The sequence below is a fragment of the Catharus ustulatus genome, chromosome 1 (genome assembly GCF_009819885.2).
Source record: "Catharus ustulatus isolate bCatUst1 chromosome 1, bCatUst1.pri.v2, whole genome shotgun sequence".
NCBI classification, from domain to species: Eukaryota; Metazoa; Chordata; class Aves; order Passeriformes; family Turdidae; genus Catharus; species Catharus ustulatus.
In genome coordinates, this window is record NC_046221.1 from 45,849,646 (window position 1) to 45,866,989 (window position 17,344).

At 40.1% G+C, this 17,344-nt stretch overlaps 1 protein-coding gene across 4 annotated transcripts; it reads right to left on the bottom strand.

Moving 5' to 3' along the window:
• Positions 1–9,770: 9,770 nt before the first annotated feature.
• On the bottom strand, positions 9,771–15,359 carry CCR4 (C-C motif chemokine receptor 4). Of its 4 annotated transcripts, none has more exons than XM_033084485.2 (3): positions 14,909–15,359; positions 12,759–12,975; positions 9,771–11,493 (listed from the first exon to the last, which is right to left on the bottom strand). In XM_033084485.2, exon 3 carries the CDS (start codon positions 11,475–11,477, stop codon positions 10,401–10,403), a length of 1,077 nt encoding a protein of 358 aa, XP_032940376.1. In that variant the 5' UTR covers positions 11,478–11,493; positions 12,759–12,975; positions 14,909–15,359; the 3' UTR covers positions 9,771–10,400. The 4 variants fall into 4 exon arrangements, with proteins under 4 accessions (XP_032940376.1, XP_032940508.1, XP_032940290.1 ...); XM_033084617.2 differs by lacking the exon at positions 14,909–15,359 and adding an exon at positions 12,606–12,664 and having other exon boundaries at positions 12,759–13,169; XM_033084399.2 differs by lacking the exon at positions 14,909–15,359 and having other exon boundaries at positions 12,759–13,169.
• Positions 15,360–17,344: the final 1,985 nt, after the last annotated feature.

Below are 17,344 nucleotides of genomic sequence, written 5' to 3' on the forward strand. Positions count from 1 at the left end.
TGCCTAGCAACTCATCCCTCTGATGCTGTAGCTAAGAAATTAATTTCCTGTTTAATTCTTCCTGAGCTCTTGCTGGTTCTTCCTCTCACAGTAGGGAATTCTTACATGTAGAGAAACTAAAAATATTTCCTACAATATGTCTATGTTTGTCCAAAATGGAGTTGATCTCCAATCCTCCCACTTACCCACAGGCAGTTTGCAAGCTGAATGAAGATGCCTGTACATCCAGCTTGCTTATGCCTGACTCCTTTCTTTCAAATTTCATTCAGAATTTCCTTTTCTCAAGCTCCTCTTGGTCAGGTTTACAGAGTGAACACTCAATGGATCTCTAGTCTAAATTTAGCTAGAAGTCTGCCCTGGCTGTGGACTTGTCCCAGTAGCACTGTCCAAGGCACTTGCCCTGGGAGAAGGTGAGCTGCTATTGTGTGTTGTATGTTGTGGTGTGGAGTCTGGTTTTGTTCCTGTGCTATGAGTGGGGGGGTTGTCCAAAGCACAGGATGAACTATTGAGGAGGAGGAAAAAGAAGCTAACAGCTTGCTCCTAACCTTTCTCACGCCTTGCCTGTTGCTGAGCTTTAGACCTTTCTTCTGTTTGCTGTAAGTGCTGCTCTTTTCACAGCAAACAGAAATGGAATAAGACAGAAACTGTGCAGAAGAAAAATCTGCATTCTTTTCTTGTCTCTTAAATGTTAAATTCTATTTCTGGATGTTGAAACATTCTGTTGTACCATCAAGACTTCCTGGAAGACTTTAAACTCTGAGAGATTGGTCTGGATCCTCCATACACTTCACATATTTTCTTTTAAGCTGTTTTGCTTTTTTGTCCTCAGTTTTAGGATGTGGTCTGTACTAATAATGAATAGGTAGATCCTGTGTGTGAAGAACCCAAGAACCTGATACTGAACTCACAGAGTGTTAGCATGATTTCCTGCAAGTATTGTCTATTCTCTTTGTTACCCTGCAGCCACATCTGTGTTGCTTTGCTTGTCCTTTGATCCAGAGCAGTATCTACTTCAAAAACTGAAGTCAAGACAATGTGTCTTTTGAATGCAGCCAAACAGAGACACTTTCAGACATGACTTTATTTAAAGCACCAAGTCCATCTGTCTTGTGTTGAAATAGAAGAAAATTTAGCAGAAACAACTAGCAGCAAGCTGCCCATTTTAAACTTTTTGTAGCCTAGCCTCTCAGGTCTGTTTGCTTTGATTCAAAGGCTTCAGAGGTGCTGGAAAAAATATGAAGGTAGATCCTGTGATGATTAGCCAAGTTTTCACTCTTCTTAATTTGCTTTATTGTGATAAAAAGGACCACATACTATTACCACCCCAAAACCAAGCTTTTACACCCATCCTAGGAAATAAGGAAAACTTGGACAGATGCCAGTAATTGGATGCAAGAGCAGATGCTACCTATGCTCCTAGCCAGGAGTTTTTTTGTTGTGGTTTTGGTTTTTTAAAAAAAAAATCTGAAAAACTCAGTCTGTGCAAAAGTGCTGGAAAGAGATCACAGTAGTAGCATACTTGACTTGTTGCTCCTGTCCTGTAGGTACAAAGTGCTATAACTGGGGATGTTTAAGCACTATGGAACTATAAGCAAAAAAGAATATTCAGTGTTACAAAACATGATCTGGATGTGAAGCCTAGTGAGGACTGGGGAAGGCATAATAGTGTGTTGGGTAAAGGGTGGGGGTTTTTTTGGTTTTGATTTTGTGTTGGTTTTGCTTTCTTTGGGGTTTTTTTTTTGTTTATTGGGATTTTTTTGCTCTTTTTAAACTAAGCAGATTGGCATTGGAGAGGGGAAGGAAAATAATTTCCCTTCTGCTACCTCCAGCTACAGGCTGTGGCTTTGCATCTCACTAAACTGGCAAAGGTGAATGATGCTGAGCTCTGTAGTTTTCAGATTTTAGTTTTCAGATTTCTTAGCTACAAGTGGGGAATTTTTACATGAAAGAAGGGAGGTGAACTGTAGTAAAGGTTGATTTCCCCAGGCTGGATGTGCAAAGTGGGGAAAATTCATCCAAATCCTAATAAAAATGTGCCTAATTGCAAGATGGGAAATGCCCATCAGTACCTGCTCTGCTGGTACTTTCTCCCCACCTACTCATCACTGTCTTGTCTTTCATTTTATCCAAGCAAGGTAGAAACCATGCTGGTTCTGTCAGTCATGGGTAGGCATCACCTATTTTCAGTTCAGAAAACCAATAGGTTAGATGATGCCTGGTTTGCTTTCACTGTGGTTGCTGGTGAGCAAGCACCATCTTTGAACACATAATCATGCTGTTGTGCTTGTCCTGCAAGGTGGGTGAAAGAACATTCAGAGATTCCCAAAGTTTCTCTGAGTTTCTTCAGGATTTGCACTGCTCACAAGAACTCTTTTGTCCCAGAGGCTGAGGGCTTTAAAAATTCACAGAGCTCAGCTCATATTTTTTCTTGTATTTGCTCTCTTTTTCTCATTTAATAGAGCTTTGTTTTTTCATATAAGAATAAAGGCACTCAGTTTGACTAATGTCCATCTAGCCCAGTATCTTCTTTTGAACTAGAACGTAGCTGATCATCTCCTTTTGAGTTTCAGCACCTGAAAGTTTAAGGTGAAGTCTTATTTTCATACAGTTGAGCAGGAATTTCAGTGCTTTTAGGCTCTTTTCAATACAACAAACTTGGCTTTGACTGCTGATTCAGCTGTTCACTTGCCATGACTCAGTTTGCAAAAATAACCCCCAAAACTCCGGAGTTCACACTCTGCAAGGCAAACTGGAGTGCAGCAACTGAAATAATTTAAAAGTATAAGCTCTGTTCAACAGCCTTGGTTGGTGCTCCGTAGTGTATTCTGATTTGTGAGATTGCTCATTTGTTGTCAGGCTCTAGACCTTTTGATGCAAAATTGTGATGCTGGTTTGGCTTTGAAAGAATGTTTCTGTCCTTTCTTGTGAAGTTCTTTGTTTTTTTCCTGTTACCTGTTTTAGTGTGTTCATGCAAATTGGTGAAACCCCCTGCTGATTACAAATGTCAAAACCTTAAGTAAATTGGCCAAGTTAAAAAGAGATAGGGGTTTAGTCTTCAAACCTTAATGATTCACGTCAATCACCCATTAACTGAGAAATATTGGGAAGAAATTGCTCAAAACCAAAGACTTGTGTTTAGAATAATGTTTTCATCTTCTGTGGAAGGAGGTGAAACTTTCTGGGCTGTGAGTAAATGAGAGTGCATGGTTCTTGATGTCTTAAGACAAAGCAAGGAATCTAGCAATTAATACACTGATTTTTGTTTCTGCAATACTATCTAACTGTAGTACTTTTCATGTGCAAAAATGCCTTGTTTTACAAAGGAGGGCAGAGTTTTGATTTCTGTGTGGCAAATGCAAGACTCAAATTGACCGACATCCCTTACAAAGCTAAATTATTTTATTTGTTTGTTTTCAAGGAGAAGTAGAGGTCAAGGGTACTACAGTTTGTTTTGGATATACTAATTCAGACTGAGAGGTACTGATGGGCATGGCTGGGTTCCTTCTGCCTGGCTAAAGTCTGTACCACCATGATAAGAAAGCCAGTGCAGATAGTGGAGGGCATTTAGTAAGGCAGTGTTAATAAAACGTTTTTTTTTTCCTAAACATGAACATTATCTGCACAAATACAACTGGTGCCAATTACTTTCTGCCCCTTTGTAGCACGGGGAACTCTGTCTTTCTGGGACTCTGCATTGGCAGTCACAAAGGAGACACACGCTTTCATTCAAATGTCACAAATGTGAGGTCTCACCTACCGGGTCCTCAGCCGCTACTCATAATGGAGTGCACTCACACCTCACGCCATTCCATGACCAGACAGCTGTGGCTTTTGCTGTGAAGGATTTCACTGACTTTTTTTTTTTTTTTCTCCCTGTGTTTCATTTTGCTTTTGCAGAAGCAGTAATTTTGTGGAGTCTTGTGGCCTCCAGCCTAGAAAACATGGCAGACTTTTTAGGTGTCCCTAAAATTAACATTGATAATAGCTATCTATTTGCTCTGTGTCTCAGCGCTTCCACAGCTATATCTGTACAATTAGTTGACAATTCTAGAGCTTTTTTTTTTAACATTTCTCCAGGAACCTGGAAGTCTATATGCCCACTGAATTATGCTGGTATAACAATTAAAGAATTTGGCATGTGCCCTCCAGAAAATTCAGGTCACATTCAGTTGCATCATATTATGACTGAGGTCATCATTGTGAATTACCTTAGAGAAAAGGTGAGCACTTTTTCTTGCCCCGTTTCTTACAATATTAGTCATTGCTCTGCCTCTGTGCAAACCCATTCCTGAACTTTAAGAAAAAAACAACATGCAAATTAAAAATTCGGCAGAACCTTGTGTATCTAGTACTAATCTTGCTTTCTCAGTCTCTGACACAAATTGTAAATAGCTATTTAAGTTACTTAAGAATTGACCTTTCATAAATGATAATACGTTTGATTGTTTAAATTTTTTTCACATAGTCTCATGTTGATAATCTATAAAATGCTGTAGTCTTTTACACTATAGGCAGTAGATTTAAAAAAAAAAAAATAAAACAACAACAACAAAAAGATCCTATTTTTGTCCAGTAGTCTTCAGCATTCATTACTTCACTGAAATTTTGCTTCTAATGTTAGCTTATTTCCTAAATTCTCGTACATTCCTATGGATATGTGTAATAAGCTACTTATTGAGCAATGTAGTAAGGTAGTAGATTTATTCTATTTAAACTGTTTAAGTGTGTTAAATAAGACAAATCCTTGAATTTTTTTCTACAATTTTTGGTTACATAAGGACTTCTGAAATTATTTCCTTCAAGAAAATAAAATTATAATAAGAATTCAGAGCAGAATTAATGAAATACTTTATTGTAGTAATGTTGACAAGTAGGCTTGGCTTACTCTAAAATAGTTTTAATGTGAAGATTAAATGAAAATGCAGAGGAATTTTTAGGCTAAAAGGTGTTTATCATTAGCCAATGCACCTGCCATCAAAAATTTGCCCTTACCATATTTTCATAGAATCATAGAAGTTTTTGAGTTGGAAGGAACCTTTGAAGGTCGTCCTGTCAAATTCCCCTGCAATGAGCAGGAACATCTTCATGAAGCTGCCTTGTCAAAAGCAAAACACTCTGCAGTGTCATGACCAGACAGGATTCCCACTGCATGACCTGTGCATGCAGAGAATCTGAGCTTAAGTGAGTGAGGAAGTGACTGGATTAACCCCCTGTGGCTGTGGAGACGAGGTGGCAGTGTGTGGGGCTCATGCAAAAAGCCAGAACAGCAGCAGACAGGGGGACCAACCTCCCCGTGGGAGATTTTGGAGATTCCCTGAGGAAAGGAAGCGAGTAGTGACCTGCAGTATTCAAGGATGGGCTGATAAAGAAGAACTGAGGAGAAAACAGCCAGAATCTTTCCTTCTGTAAACCCCTCAACCCCTTCTCTGTAGGACTGAGGAGTTTTGTGTGACACCTCATACTATAGGTTTCGCTGTTGTAGAAAGTGTAAAATTGATTCTTGATAGTAAGAGCAGACGTGTTCTCTGCAACTTCTCAGTGCTGTTTGTCTGCAGGGCCTGCAGAACACGTCATTGCTCCCTGCAGTCAACCAGACATATTTTCTTTCCATTCCCAGTGCTTGTGAATTAACAAAAAGGGTATGAGCAACAGCAAAATCTATCCTTGTATTCCTTCTATGCACTTTTTGCAGCTTTCCACGTACTTTGATAGCAAAAGGCAAGTCGCTCAGCCTGCAGTCATGGTCTTGCTTGTGGTCAAATTTCAGTTTACCAGTTATAAGCAAGTACAGAGATGTGTTGTGGTCTTTCCTCACATTGATTAAGATGCTTTTGTGCTACTATGAGCTCACACTGATCTCTCTGTTTGTGAGTAATGGTTGACAGGTTAAATGCTAGGGAGGCCCCCCTCTTCCATTGTCATGTCCAAACCACAATACTTCTATGGAGGTTCTTTAAGGCGTGCAAAGTTCCTGAGCAAAAGAGACAGATGTGCTTTTCATGCAAGGATGTCCCCTCATTGTTCCAATCACTGTCCCAGATACAAAAGTCTCTTCCTGAACTTGGCTGCTTGGACCTTCTTGGAAAATTCTGATTAAATGCCACTCTTGTCTCTCTTAAGAGTGCATTTAGTAATGTCAATCTTCATTCAGTCTCTGTTGTCTTACATGTTGCTAGCATCACCAATAGCATTTCATATCTATGGAAAAAGATCTGATTATTGATGATCAGTTTCTTGATTACTTGCCATTGTTAAATGCAAGCAAGCAAACATCTTGGAATTAAAAAAAAATATTAGTGCCTTAGTAGTTTTATTTTGTAACACTTGAATTCACAAAGAGCTTGCATTATGCATTTGCAAAGCTACTTACACTGGATGTTTTCTGAAACAAGAGATTAAAACCCAGAGAAACTTCAACACTTCAAAGACGACTTGAAAAATAAAAAATAAAAATAAAATGTACAAAAACTAAAGGAGTGTGATCCATTGATCAATTATATATTTGGGCTGCATTGATATGGAGGACTTGATTTTGTTGGCCTGGAACAGATAAAGAGCTTCTTTGTTTATGAGCTTAATTTCTGTGAGAAGTGTCTTTGACTCAATGACTGTCCATAAGATGGGATTTTGTTAGATTTTGTAATGGATATTGCTCCTGCATGACTAAGAAAATCATCCTGTGGTCTTCTAACTTGGTTTCTCCTCAATGGTGGGGCTCACTGCTTTAGGTCTGATTTCTCTGTGATTGCCATTGACACTTATGTGAATCGTTGCTGTGTCACAGTAAGAACACATACAACCACCAGCCCTTCTCCTTTGAATGGTCTTATCAGTTATACAAATGCTACAAATCTCAGCACTATTCTATCATTTCCAGTCTCCTTTCATGACTGAAGTAGCCAAGTTCAACTTTCAGTAGGCATTGCCTTAAGCACTATTTTAATGATTATTTTGATTGACATTTCTGAAGAGCCCTTGATTTTTAACTGTAAATCAAGCCAGATGGAGATGTTAACATAAGAGGCAGGATGTGATGAAGTTGGTCTCTGGTTGTGTTAAGACAGAGATGTTGAATAAAACTGCAAAGAATTAAGAGCTCTTGAAGGAGAATGTGTGACATAGATCTCTGCTGGCAGTTTAGAAACATCCTGGTAACAGAGGAGCACTATGGTGCCTATGGAATTGTACTCCCCTTCAAAGCAGGTGTGCAGAGCTGGTGCTGGGACAGTGACAGGCAGATGCAGTTTAGGAAAGAGAATTGCAATTCCTCACTGACTCTCAGACTGAGAGGAGCAGATGGACTGCGAGCAGGCTGCTGACCACAATGCTGCTTCTGCACAATTAAAAGGGTAAAGCTGTCCTCTGGAGTAAATGTGTAATTCAGCTTTTTGTTTAGGGAGTGACTGTGGCAGTCTAAGCACACTATGAAAACCAATCAACTTGTTGTTATCTTTTCATCATTATCTATATTTAATCTAATTAGCTGATTTCCCCCTCTATCTACCTTTCTATGGCTGCTTAACATAACTGAAGAGAGGATGTAAGGTGGCCTTCTGAGGAACCTTGATGTAAAAATGTGGCTTTAAGAATGAGTCAGCTCTGCTTCACTCAAATGTCTATACATTTTATTTCATGGTTCAGTGGGTTTGTACATAGATTCTTCACTGCTGGAAACTCTTTTTCAGCTAAAATAACACCTTTGTCAAGTGACATTTTGAAAATCCCTACTTTATTTTTGTCTGTGTTAATACTATTATCTCGTCCTTTCTCATCAGCAGATTTGAAAACCCTCTCTCAAAAGAGGAGTAGCATTGTCCACTGCAGCTTGGTGCATGGGGGAGGGGGGTTTGTTCAGATGACAGGGGAGGAAGCCACCCATGTTCAATAAGCTCCAGCCCCAGGACCTGAATTCTGGAACCCAGCAATTTAACATGAGTTCTTCTTTGCACCCAACACAGCAAACCTGCTCAGAGCACAGCTTTCAGCTCAGTTGCTCATCCGGCATATGCGTTGAGCAGCTGTGAATATTACTGGGAGAACTGGAAGGGGCTATTTGGCACAGAGGAACAAGACAACATTCACCTGGGAGGAGTTCTGACTGCACCAGGCACCCTCTGTGCCAAGTGAAACGTGCACAGGCTGTGGGGCACAAAGCCAAGTGGTGACATGAGGCACATTTGAGTTCTGTGTGGGAGAGAGACTCTGCACTGGCTCTGTTGGTGGCATTACTGCATGGTCGCTGGGTGCACCCCGTTAATTCCAAGATTCAGCGTCCTCCCTCACCACAGAGTTTGCCCAGACCTGGACCAGCCTGCAAGCCATTCCCTCGTACACTCTTTGCCCTGGACATCTCTTATATCACGGCTGTCAAGAGCCTGCAGCTTGTTTGTTCCTTGTTAACCATCATTTTTGCCAGGCCAGCATAGGCAGCCTTTCCCTTAGTCTGGAAAGCAATTCTTGCTGACTAGAGGGATCACAGAGCAAGACAAAGAAAAAAGAAGCTCCAGTGGACGCTGTCTGACTTCCAAGATAGTCTGTGCACCAGAAAGTGCATAGCTCAGCAGTTCATGTGCCTCTGCGATATATCAGCATCACTATCTGAGAATGATGTGCGGTGCCACCTCGGGATATCATGATGGCTTCAGAGGCATCTGTGAGAATTTGAAGCACCTCACACTTGAAATTTGTCTTCCTTTTCCTTTTCAAAAGAGGTGATAGATGGTGTAACCCAGTCTTTTTATCAGTTTTCCCATATGATTTATGCAGAGGCTTCTATGGTTTTGAGTAATAAGAATTTATATTATTTTTCTTGGAAATAAAGGCTCTTTCTTACTTCAAGTAATGTCTTCCACAGCTATTATTATTATTAATATCTGTATTAATGCAGATCCTTGCTTGTCTTCCTCAGCAAACTGCAAATGGTAGTGCATTCCCAAAATTATGATGGATACATGTGTGAGAGAGATTTAAGTGTACTGCATTTAAGTGTATTGCATCAGTCTTGTATCATGAGAGAGATCACATGGAAATGAGCTTCTCCATATGTCTCTCATTTAGAGTGATGAGTACAATGGCACTACAATATTTTTACATTTCTTCTTCAGCCCTTTCCTGATGCATTTTAAGGCCTTGTTTGCTCTTTGCAGCCTTGGCTGAATGCAGACCAGGCGCTTTATTATTGACAGTGTAAGAAAATAATTCATCTGGTTTGTAATAAGTAATCTGAATTGTTGTTTTCCAGCAAAAAGACACATCAGAAATATCTTCTAGTATATATTTTTTAACTCTTAATTTTTCTGCCACCACATTACTGATTTTTTGCCTCTTTTAAATCATTTTTATGCCAAAATCTAAACACTGCTGTGTGTTTCCTTCCTGTTACAGATCTCTGTTTAATTAATATCCTGTCAGCGGCTACTGGGGTATCACTCTGTTTGCATTTTGCTGTTATCAAATGCAAGGATTTTATGTGTGGTTACTAAGACAGATCCTTTCTACGCAATCTCTGTTTTTACTTTTTTTTGTTTTGCCAGATATATCTCCAGTGAATGAAAATTGAGTCTTAGGGCTAGGTACTTTTGGAAGAAAGGACATTCATTTTAAAATATATACTTTTAACCAAGATGCTTCAAATTTATTTACACATGCTGGAAAATAAGGGTTTTTTAAAAATGCTTTTATTCAAAAATATTCAAAATATTTTCTATGTTAATTAAAATACAGAATTGCTATTCTGAGTTACAGTGATAAAGTAATTCAAAATGCTTGTATATAAACACACATATACACCTGAGAGAAAACATACTTACAATGAAAAATAATGGCTTTTCTTTGTGTCTTTGTGCACATAGAGAATATATTTTGCCCTTTTTCTTAATAACAGGGGATATATCATCCCCCCTGAAATGAAACATTTTAAAGTAGCAGGCACTGCTAATAGTTACCTAAGAGTCATGAGTGAACAAGTCCTCCACAGGTAACTGCAGAATCAAAAAGTGTGGTTATAATCATCCTTCTTGAAAACATGAATATGTTTTCCAAGTGCATGTGCTGATGTCAAGGTGCTGTCTCACATCTGCCCCTCCATGCAGGCCAATGTCTTGGTGCTGGAGAAAAAGAAGCCACACAGTGCAGTGCTTTGCACAGAGCTGAGCAGTAATTTGTAATCACAGCAGAGAAACCTTGCATGTCCATCTCCCATGTTCCACATTTGGGACATCTTCTGTCATAATACTCAGAAAATCTAGAGGCACAAATAAAGCTGAAGTAAGTAATTGTCCAGCACTAGCTTATTGTTAAATGTGTCTGCATTTGCTTAGCGTTTCAAAATTCCTGCTTTTCAAAGTTGCTGCTGTTGTCAGTTTGCTTGCTGCTGAATTCAGTGGCTGGTGTGAAATGCGTTACAGACCATCTTGGTCCCCTGTAGACTGTGTGTGGAATGAGCTAGTAGATTCAGTGTGATAAGTGATGTGAACTCCACACCACTTGCAGAAATACCCAGGTAACTGCCAGTTCTTGAAGAGCATCTTCAGGTACTTCTTAAACTTCTCCCCCATGAAGAAGTAGATGACTGGATTGAGGCAACAGTGAAAAAGACCAAGGATTTCAGTTACTTGGAAAGCATAGTCCAGACTTCTGCTCACCTGACAGTCTTTAATGACTCCCATAAATTCCAGCAGTTGTAAGAAAATAACAATGTTGTAGGGGGTCCAAAAAAAGAAAAACACAACCATGACAGCAAAAATCATCTTCACAGCCTTATTCTTTTTGTCATTTCTACAGTGAACTAATGTTTTGATGATCATGGAGTAGCAAAATGTCATAATTATAAAAGGGATTAGGAGCCCTAAAATGTTGACTTCCAACGTGGAAAAAAGCTTCCATGTTGTGAAATTGCCTGGAAATACCGGCTTGCAGGTAGTATAATTATGTTCATTAAAAGACTCTCTAAATACAAGCTCAGGGACTGAGGCAAAAAGAGCTACTAGCCATACAACAAGGCTAGTAATCAAGCCATGGAAGGCGGTCCTTGCTTTCAAGGAAAACACTGCACGGACAATTGCCAGGTATCTGTCTATGCTCATTAGCATAATAAAAAATATCCCACTGTAAAACCCTACCAGGTAGATCCATGAAATGATTTTACACCAAGGAGTCCCAAAAACCCATTGGTCTACTGAGAAATAAGACCAGAATGGCAAAGATAAAACGAAGAGCAAATCTGAGATGGCGAGGTTTAGCAGGTACACATCAGTCATGCTCTTTAGCCTCTTGTACTTTAAGAGAACCACGATGACCAGAATGTTTCCAGTGAGCCCGACCAGGAATACCAGGGAATACAGAACAGGTAGGAAGGAGGCTGCAAATCTCCTGACACCTTCTTTACTGCATAGTTTTGGAGCATCATAATAAGTATCGTAATAGTCATAAAAGGTTGAGAGTTCAACTTCAAGGGACTCTGTACTTGAAGGATTCATGTTTTTTCCCCCAGTTCTGAGAAAAGAATATAAAAATGTCAGTAACTTTTAGTGCGTCAAGAGAGTGTGGTTACTCCGCAAACCTGAATCACGAGTGACTAACTCTCAGCTTGGCACACGACTCACTGCAGGTTCTCAGACATTATGTAACCATTATGGGATGGATGCATGTGCACACTTGAACACACTACTGTCCTTAGCATGCATGTGCTCAGTCCATGCAGCACTGTGCAACTTGCATGTCAAGTACAAAGCGATGTTCAAATGGATGACAGGAAAGCATGGGAATGAAAGATGTGGGTCACAGGTGTCAAATCAGAGAGGGTTAAGTTCCAAAGTAGAGCAAAGTAAAAATCCAACTCATTGTTTATAGCAGTTCAGAATTTCACTCACCCACCTTTCCCATCAAACATATCTCACCCACCACAAGAAGACAGTGATAAACATGCATCAGACTTTTCTTATGAAATTACATTTACTGAAAGATATCATGAGCTTTCAATAAGTGCTTATTTTCCGTGGCTAAATGACTAACAGGTGTTTGTCATCTTCATATGTATGTTCTTTTCTAATAGGCAGAATTTTAAGTGATGTAAGTTGGACACAGGGCAAATATTATGCTGACTTATGAGTCTGTGTGTTATTCACATCACAGCATTATTCTTTTAGCCTAACATACCAGAAATTCAAGTCTGAGTACTGTTCTTACTTGTGTGTATTATTCACATCACAAGTGGCACTTTTTTAGCCTAACATATCAGAACTCTAAGCCTGAGCTATGTTCTTCCTCTTTGTCTTCATTTTATGAATAGAAAGCAGAAGAGGAGTTTCTTAGCTTTGCTTGTCTGCTCTGGGTGTTGCTGCTACATACCAGTGAACACTGACTATCTCAGATTAATATCTGAGACCTACTGTGTGTAGTCTCAAGCATGACACCTTTCCAGCCTACGGTTCTGTTCCATTCTACACAGAGAGGAATTTAATCTGATTTACAAGTCACAAAGTTACAAGAACCGTTTGACACCAATGGTGTAGAAATGACAGCTTTGCAGCAACTCCACCCAGACATACCTGAATCTAATCTTGGTTCAGCATAATATATTTGAATACTTAAAAACATATACTCACAAATTACACCCACTTCTGATGATGCAAGAATTCTTAAAACTGCCTAATCACCTGAGCAGCTATAAAAGGTAAATGAAAAAGCGTTACATTCACACATATCATGAGTGTGCATGATACATGAATGTTTGAGCAATTGCATTTTATGTATTTTACCTTTTTTCTTCCTTTCTTCTTGGATGATGTGAAGACGGTTCTTTACTCTAAGGGTGCAGAATCACTTGCTTCTCTTCAGGTAGCTCTCCCAGGGAGATGCTACCCACACAGCAGTAAAAAGCAGATGTCACTAGGTAGCTGCGTCTTAGCGGAAGCTTCAACTTCCTTAGATTATATCACAAGTACTTCTCTCCTCAGTGCTCATCAGAAGTAGTCCCTTTAAGTCAGAAATAGAATTAAACACATCTTAAAATGTTTTCAAAAATCACAGTTTCCACTGGGAGCCCTGTTACTGAGTTAAAGCAGTTTCATCTCATCCAGCAATCATTAAAGCTGATGTCACTGAACATAGATGTCACTCAGCTCTCATCCAACTGAAACCTTTCTTAATCTCAGGGAAAAAAAATCGAAGAATCAACTGTAGTGAGCAGAAATGAGGCAGGCACTTCGTGTGTGTGTGTGGGAAGTGTATTTCTAGTCCTTCTCTGATAGATAGCTAATTTTTCAAGTTGCATAATATAACTGTAAAAGAAAAAAGCTGTGTAGATTTAGTGTAGGAAAGACTCCTTTTAATCACTGTTGTTTGATCTTCCTAACTCCTACCTACCTTACAGAAAAAAAAAATGAAAGCATGTTACTTCACACTACCTTTTTTCTTGATGTTTTCTGTTGCAGGTTTTATATACAGCAAATCTACCTGCTACCACTGCCCAGCACAAAACATAACAGTGGTCAAAATATTGAATAAGAATTAGGATGTGCACATGCATGAGTGGTCTAAGGACAGAGCATGCAAAATGCTGAGGTTTACTGTGACTCTCTGTAACAGCAGGAAGCTCAGTGGCTTCTATGAATTTCTCTTGAGAGTGAGACCAGCCTTATTTGTCTTTTGGAGGATCCTGAGAAGGGAGAAGAAAGCACAGAGGACATATGGTAGTCAAGCAGGATGGTTGTGAGTTCTGCCAACAGAACAGCTGTGCTGGCAGCTGGCAGGTGCTGGTCTCCTCGGTTTTCCAGAAAAGACCAGCCAAGCAGAAGTACAACCATTTCACAACAGGGGAGCCTGCTTTCTTATGATCAGCAGAAACTGAGAAGACGCAATGAGAAGCAGAAACAAGAAATCTACAGAAGGTGGTAGTGAGAGTAGGAAGAATCAGACATCTCCGTTCACAAGAGATTATATGTTTTCTTGTTCATTCTCTGGTGTTATTCCAGACACAGGTATAGCTTTTGTTCAGTTATGCTATTTTCTGCTATCTCATATGCCTCTGTTATACTGCCCAAAACTTATGTTTAGCTGAAAAGCTTGATGTGAAGATAGCATGAGATGCAGGATCTACTGGTTTCAGATTTTGCCAGAATAAAACAATTGTATGGGAAGGACCTTGCCAGTTTTAAATTGGTCTCTGGAAGATGTTCCTCCAGTATAGGTTATTGCTCTGCAGATCACGTACAATTTCTCTTCAGTTTACTAGCAATCCTTAAAGGATGTGGACATCAGATAAGCAGACTGTTGTTCCCTGTCATCAGCTCTGCTCACAGAAACCAGAAGCTGTTCCTCTTGTTGTTCTTTTGTCTCTGTAAGGGCTTCATTAATCTCTTCTTTGGCCTGTTATTGCACTAGGGCCACAAGTTCAGCTCTTTAGCCACAATAACTATGACAGAAAACCTTTCTTTGAGTACATGCTTTTCAGGAAAAAAACACCTCCTGCTCTTTACAATGCTCTCTTAGGCATTGACGTTTCTTAGTTCTGGCTGTAAATTTTTTCTCCTCTATAAACCACCATGCATCTGCACACTTATCTTGTCCCACTCATTATTTTCAGCTCTATCAAACTAGGTATCTTCCTTGAATTTCATCAGTGACGATTTTTCTTCATTTCCAGATGAAGAGGTGGATAGAACTGAATCCAGATATTAAATCCCTTTGACCCTGTAAGAACTCTGTTTGGTTAAGGAATCTTTTCCCATCAGCAGCAACATTTTGCGAGATGTGTTGACCATCATCAGCAGTCTTTTGAGACCTGTCCTTAACACACAGGCCACAATTCTGATCTTTCAGGCATACTGTCTGCAGGGAAAATGTCTGCAGCCATGTGAATTCCAGTTTGGAATGATCCATATGGCACTCGCCTGAAGAAAGCACCTACCTGGCACAGTGCCTTTTTCCCAGTCCTTCTCTGGAAGGCTTTTGAGTAACAAAGGCACCTGCCATAATACCAACTCACTTCATGGTAAATCACCAAATGGGAAGGGCTGTCTCTGGAGACTGAGCAGCAAGAGTGTTTCTGAAGAAAGAGGAATGCTCACCTACAAAGAAGAGAAAAATGGTTACAACTTCAGATGCTGAAAACTTATGATGTGTGAACTCTGGGAAATGAAGATTAAAAAATATATCTACCAGTTCATAAAATCAGGAGGACATGGAGGAATCCTGAAATACCTTCTGATGGCTTACCAATAGACAGAGATCCTGGGAGAGCCTGCAAAGAAAACTGGAGAGAAAACAGGGGGAAAAAAGAGCAAATGAGACAATGCATAAAATAGAGGAAAGATGTTGTGAGTGCAGGTCCTGCAACTGTTTGGAGAGAAAGAAGAGTGAAAGGGACTGAGTATAACTGTAGTGTGCAGTAGGGGAGTTCTGAGGTCCCCTTGTAACACATGGCAGCCTGACTTTTCAGACGCTTCTTGGAGAACCTGGCAGAGACTAAGAAAAGGAGAATGGCAGGAGATGGCAAGATTATGGGAAAAGGAGGAAGCGTTCTTAGTGATGTTGCCGTAAAACTAAACGTTTTGCAGGGGAAGAGAAGGTCATTTTACCTCTGTACTAAATGGTATCTGGATATGTGGCACTGACCAAATAAATCATGAGTGCACAAGGGTGGACCAAACCTGATTGGCCTGACTGAAAGGAGAATAACCTTTTATATGAGATGGTGTGTATGGGGGGAGGCACATTAAATGCAACAGGAAGGAACTTAATAAAAGCAAAATGTGGAACTACATGCCATAAAAACTTTGCTTCTCACTAAAAGATTATTTCAGCCACTCCTATCTTTTATGGGAAGTCTTATCATTAATTTGTCATTTTTTCAAGAAGCATAGGAGTCTTGCCCAAGGAAGGAGTGGAGATTAACATTTACCTAACTCACTAAGTAGGTTGTGAGATACCACTGTTATGGCAGTGCTCCATCCATTCTGTCTGATCTCAGTGCTGGCCAGGGACAGATGATTCATGCAAGCCCTCTTTTGGAAGAGGCTGGCCCTCAAGAGAAGCAGATGACAGCAAATAAAAAGGGACAAATATTGCAAGAAATAATGTTTTGATTGATTGTGTGTGATTGTTGCAAGATCCAGGCTGCCAAAGTCACACATGGACATTTACCTTTCTCATGAAACCATCTTCTCCATCAGGTGGCCAGCTCCTTCATGCGTGGTCTGGGCTTGTGGGGTTCTTCTTTTGCAATTCAGGTGAATTTGGATTAGAGTTTGCACATCTGTAGTTCCCATCCTTCCTTATCATCAAAGTGTTTGAGCTACCAGTTTATTGTACTGTTCCTTTCTTTGTAATTTTGAATGTATTCCAAATTTACTGCAGCAAAACCGAGAACAATCTGAGATAGAATTTAAAAAAGGATGTGAATACAGTAATTTCAAGAGTATACGCCGCACCCTTTTGACTTAAATTTTGGTCCCAACCCAGAAGTGCGGCTTATACTCTGGAGCATCCGATATATGGACAAAGTTCTGAAATTTCTCAACCCGAAAGTGCAAGCCCGCAGCAGCCCCGAGCCGAGCTCGCAAATTGAGCATCTGCCAGTAAAACCTGCGATCACGCAATTGTTACAAATTGCTTACTCTGTTGCGCGGCGAGGGGTGTGGACTCCTGCCAGCAGCGTGGTGCAGGGGAGAGCCTGGGCTCCTGCCAGCGGCGAGGCGCAGGGAAAAGCCAGGCAGCACGGCATGGGGGAAAGCCTAGTCTCCTGTCGGCATCGTGGGGGTGGGCGGAGCTGGCGAATTGAGCACCTGCCAGTAAAACCTGCAATCATGTGATTGTTACAAATTGATTATTTTGTTGCGTGAGCATCCTCGCTGTGAATGAAAGTGTGGCTTATATTCTGGTGTGGCTTATATTCTGGTGTGGCTTATATATGGACAAAGAATGAAAAGTTGCCAACACCCGGAAGTGCATCTTATAATCAGGTGCGGCTTATACTCGTGAAATTACTAGTACTCGTGAATTTCCTAGTTTTAGAGACAACCACTGTTGTTGTTTCTCAGGTGATTCACTCACAATTTACTTCAATATTTTCGAATGCATGAATTCCCTTTGGCTAAGATAGCTGTTTGTGCCGACAAGGAAATTATTTAAGCCAATACCGTCTTTTCCTTGTTCAACGCTAAGCTGCAATTCCCTTCATCTTTTTTCCTTTCAGTGGACCAGCCCTGTGCATTCTACTGTTTGTATCCACTGGAGATTCTGTGAATGGTGTCAGTCATTCTTTTCCTTGGCCTAATTTGCTTTCTTTCTACATGCTGTGCTTGCAAAGAGAAGACAGAACTCCTCATTAAAAAAAAAAAGGAAC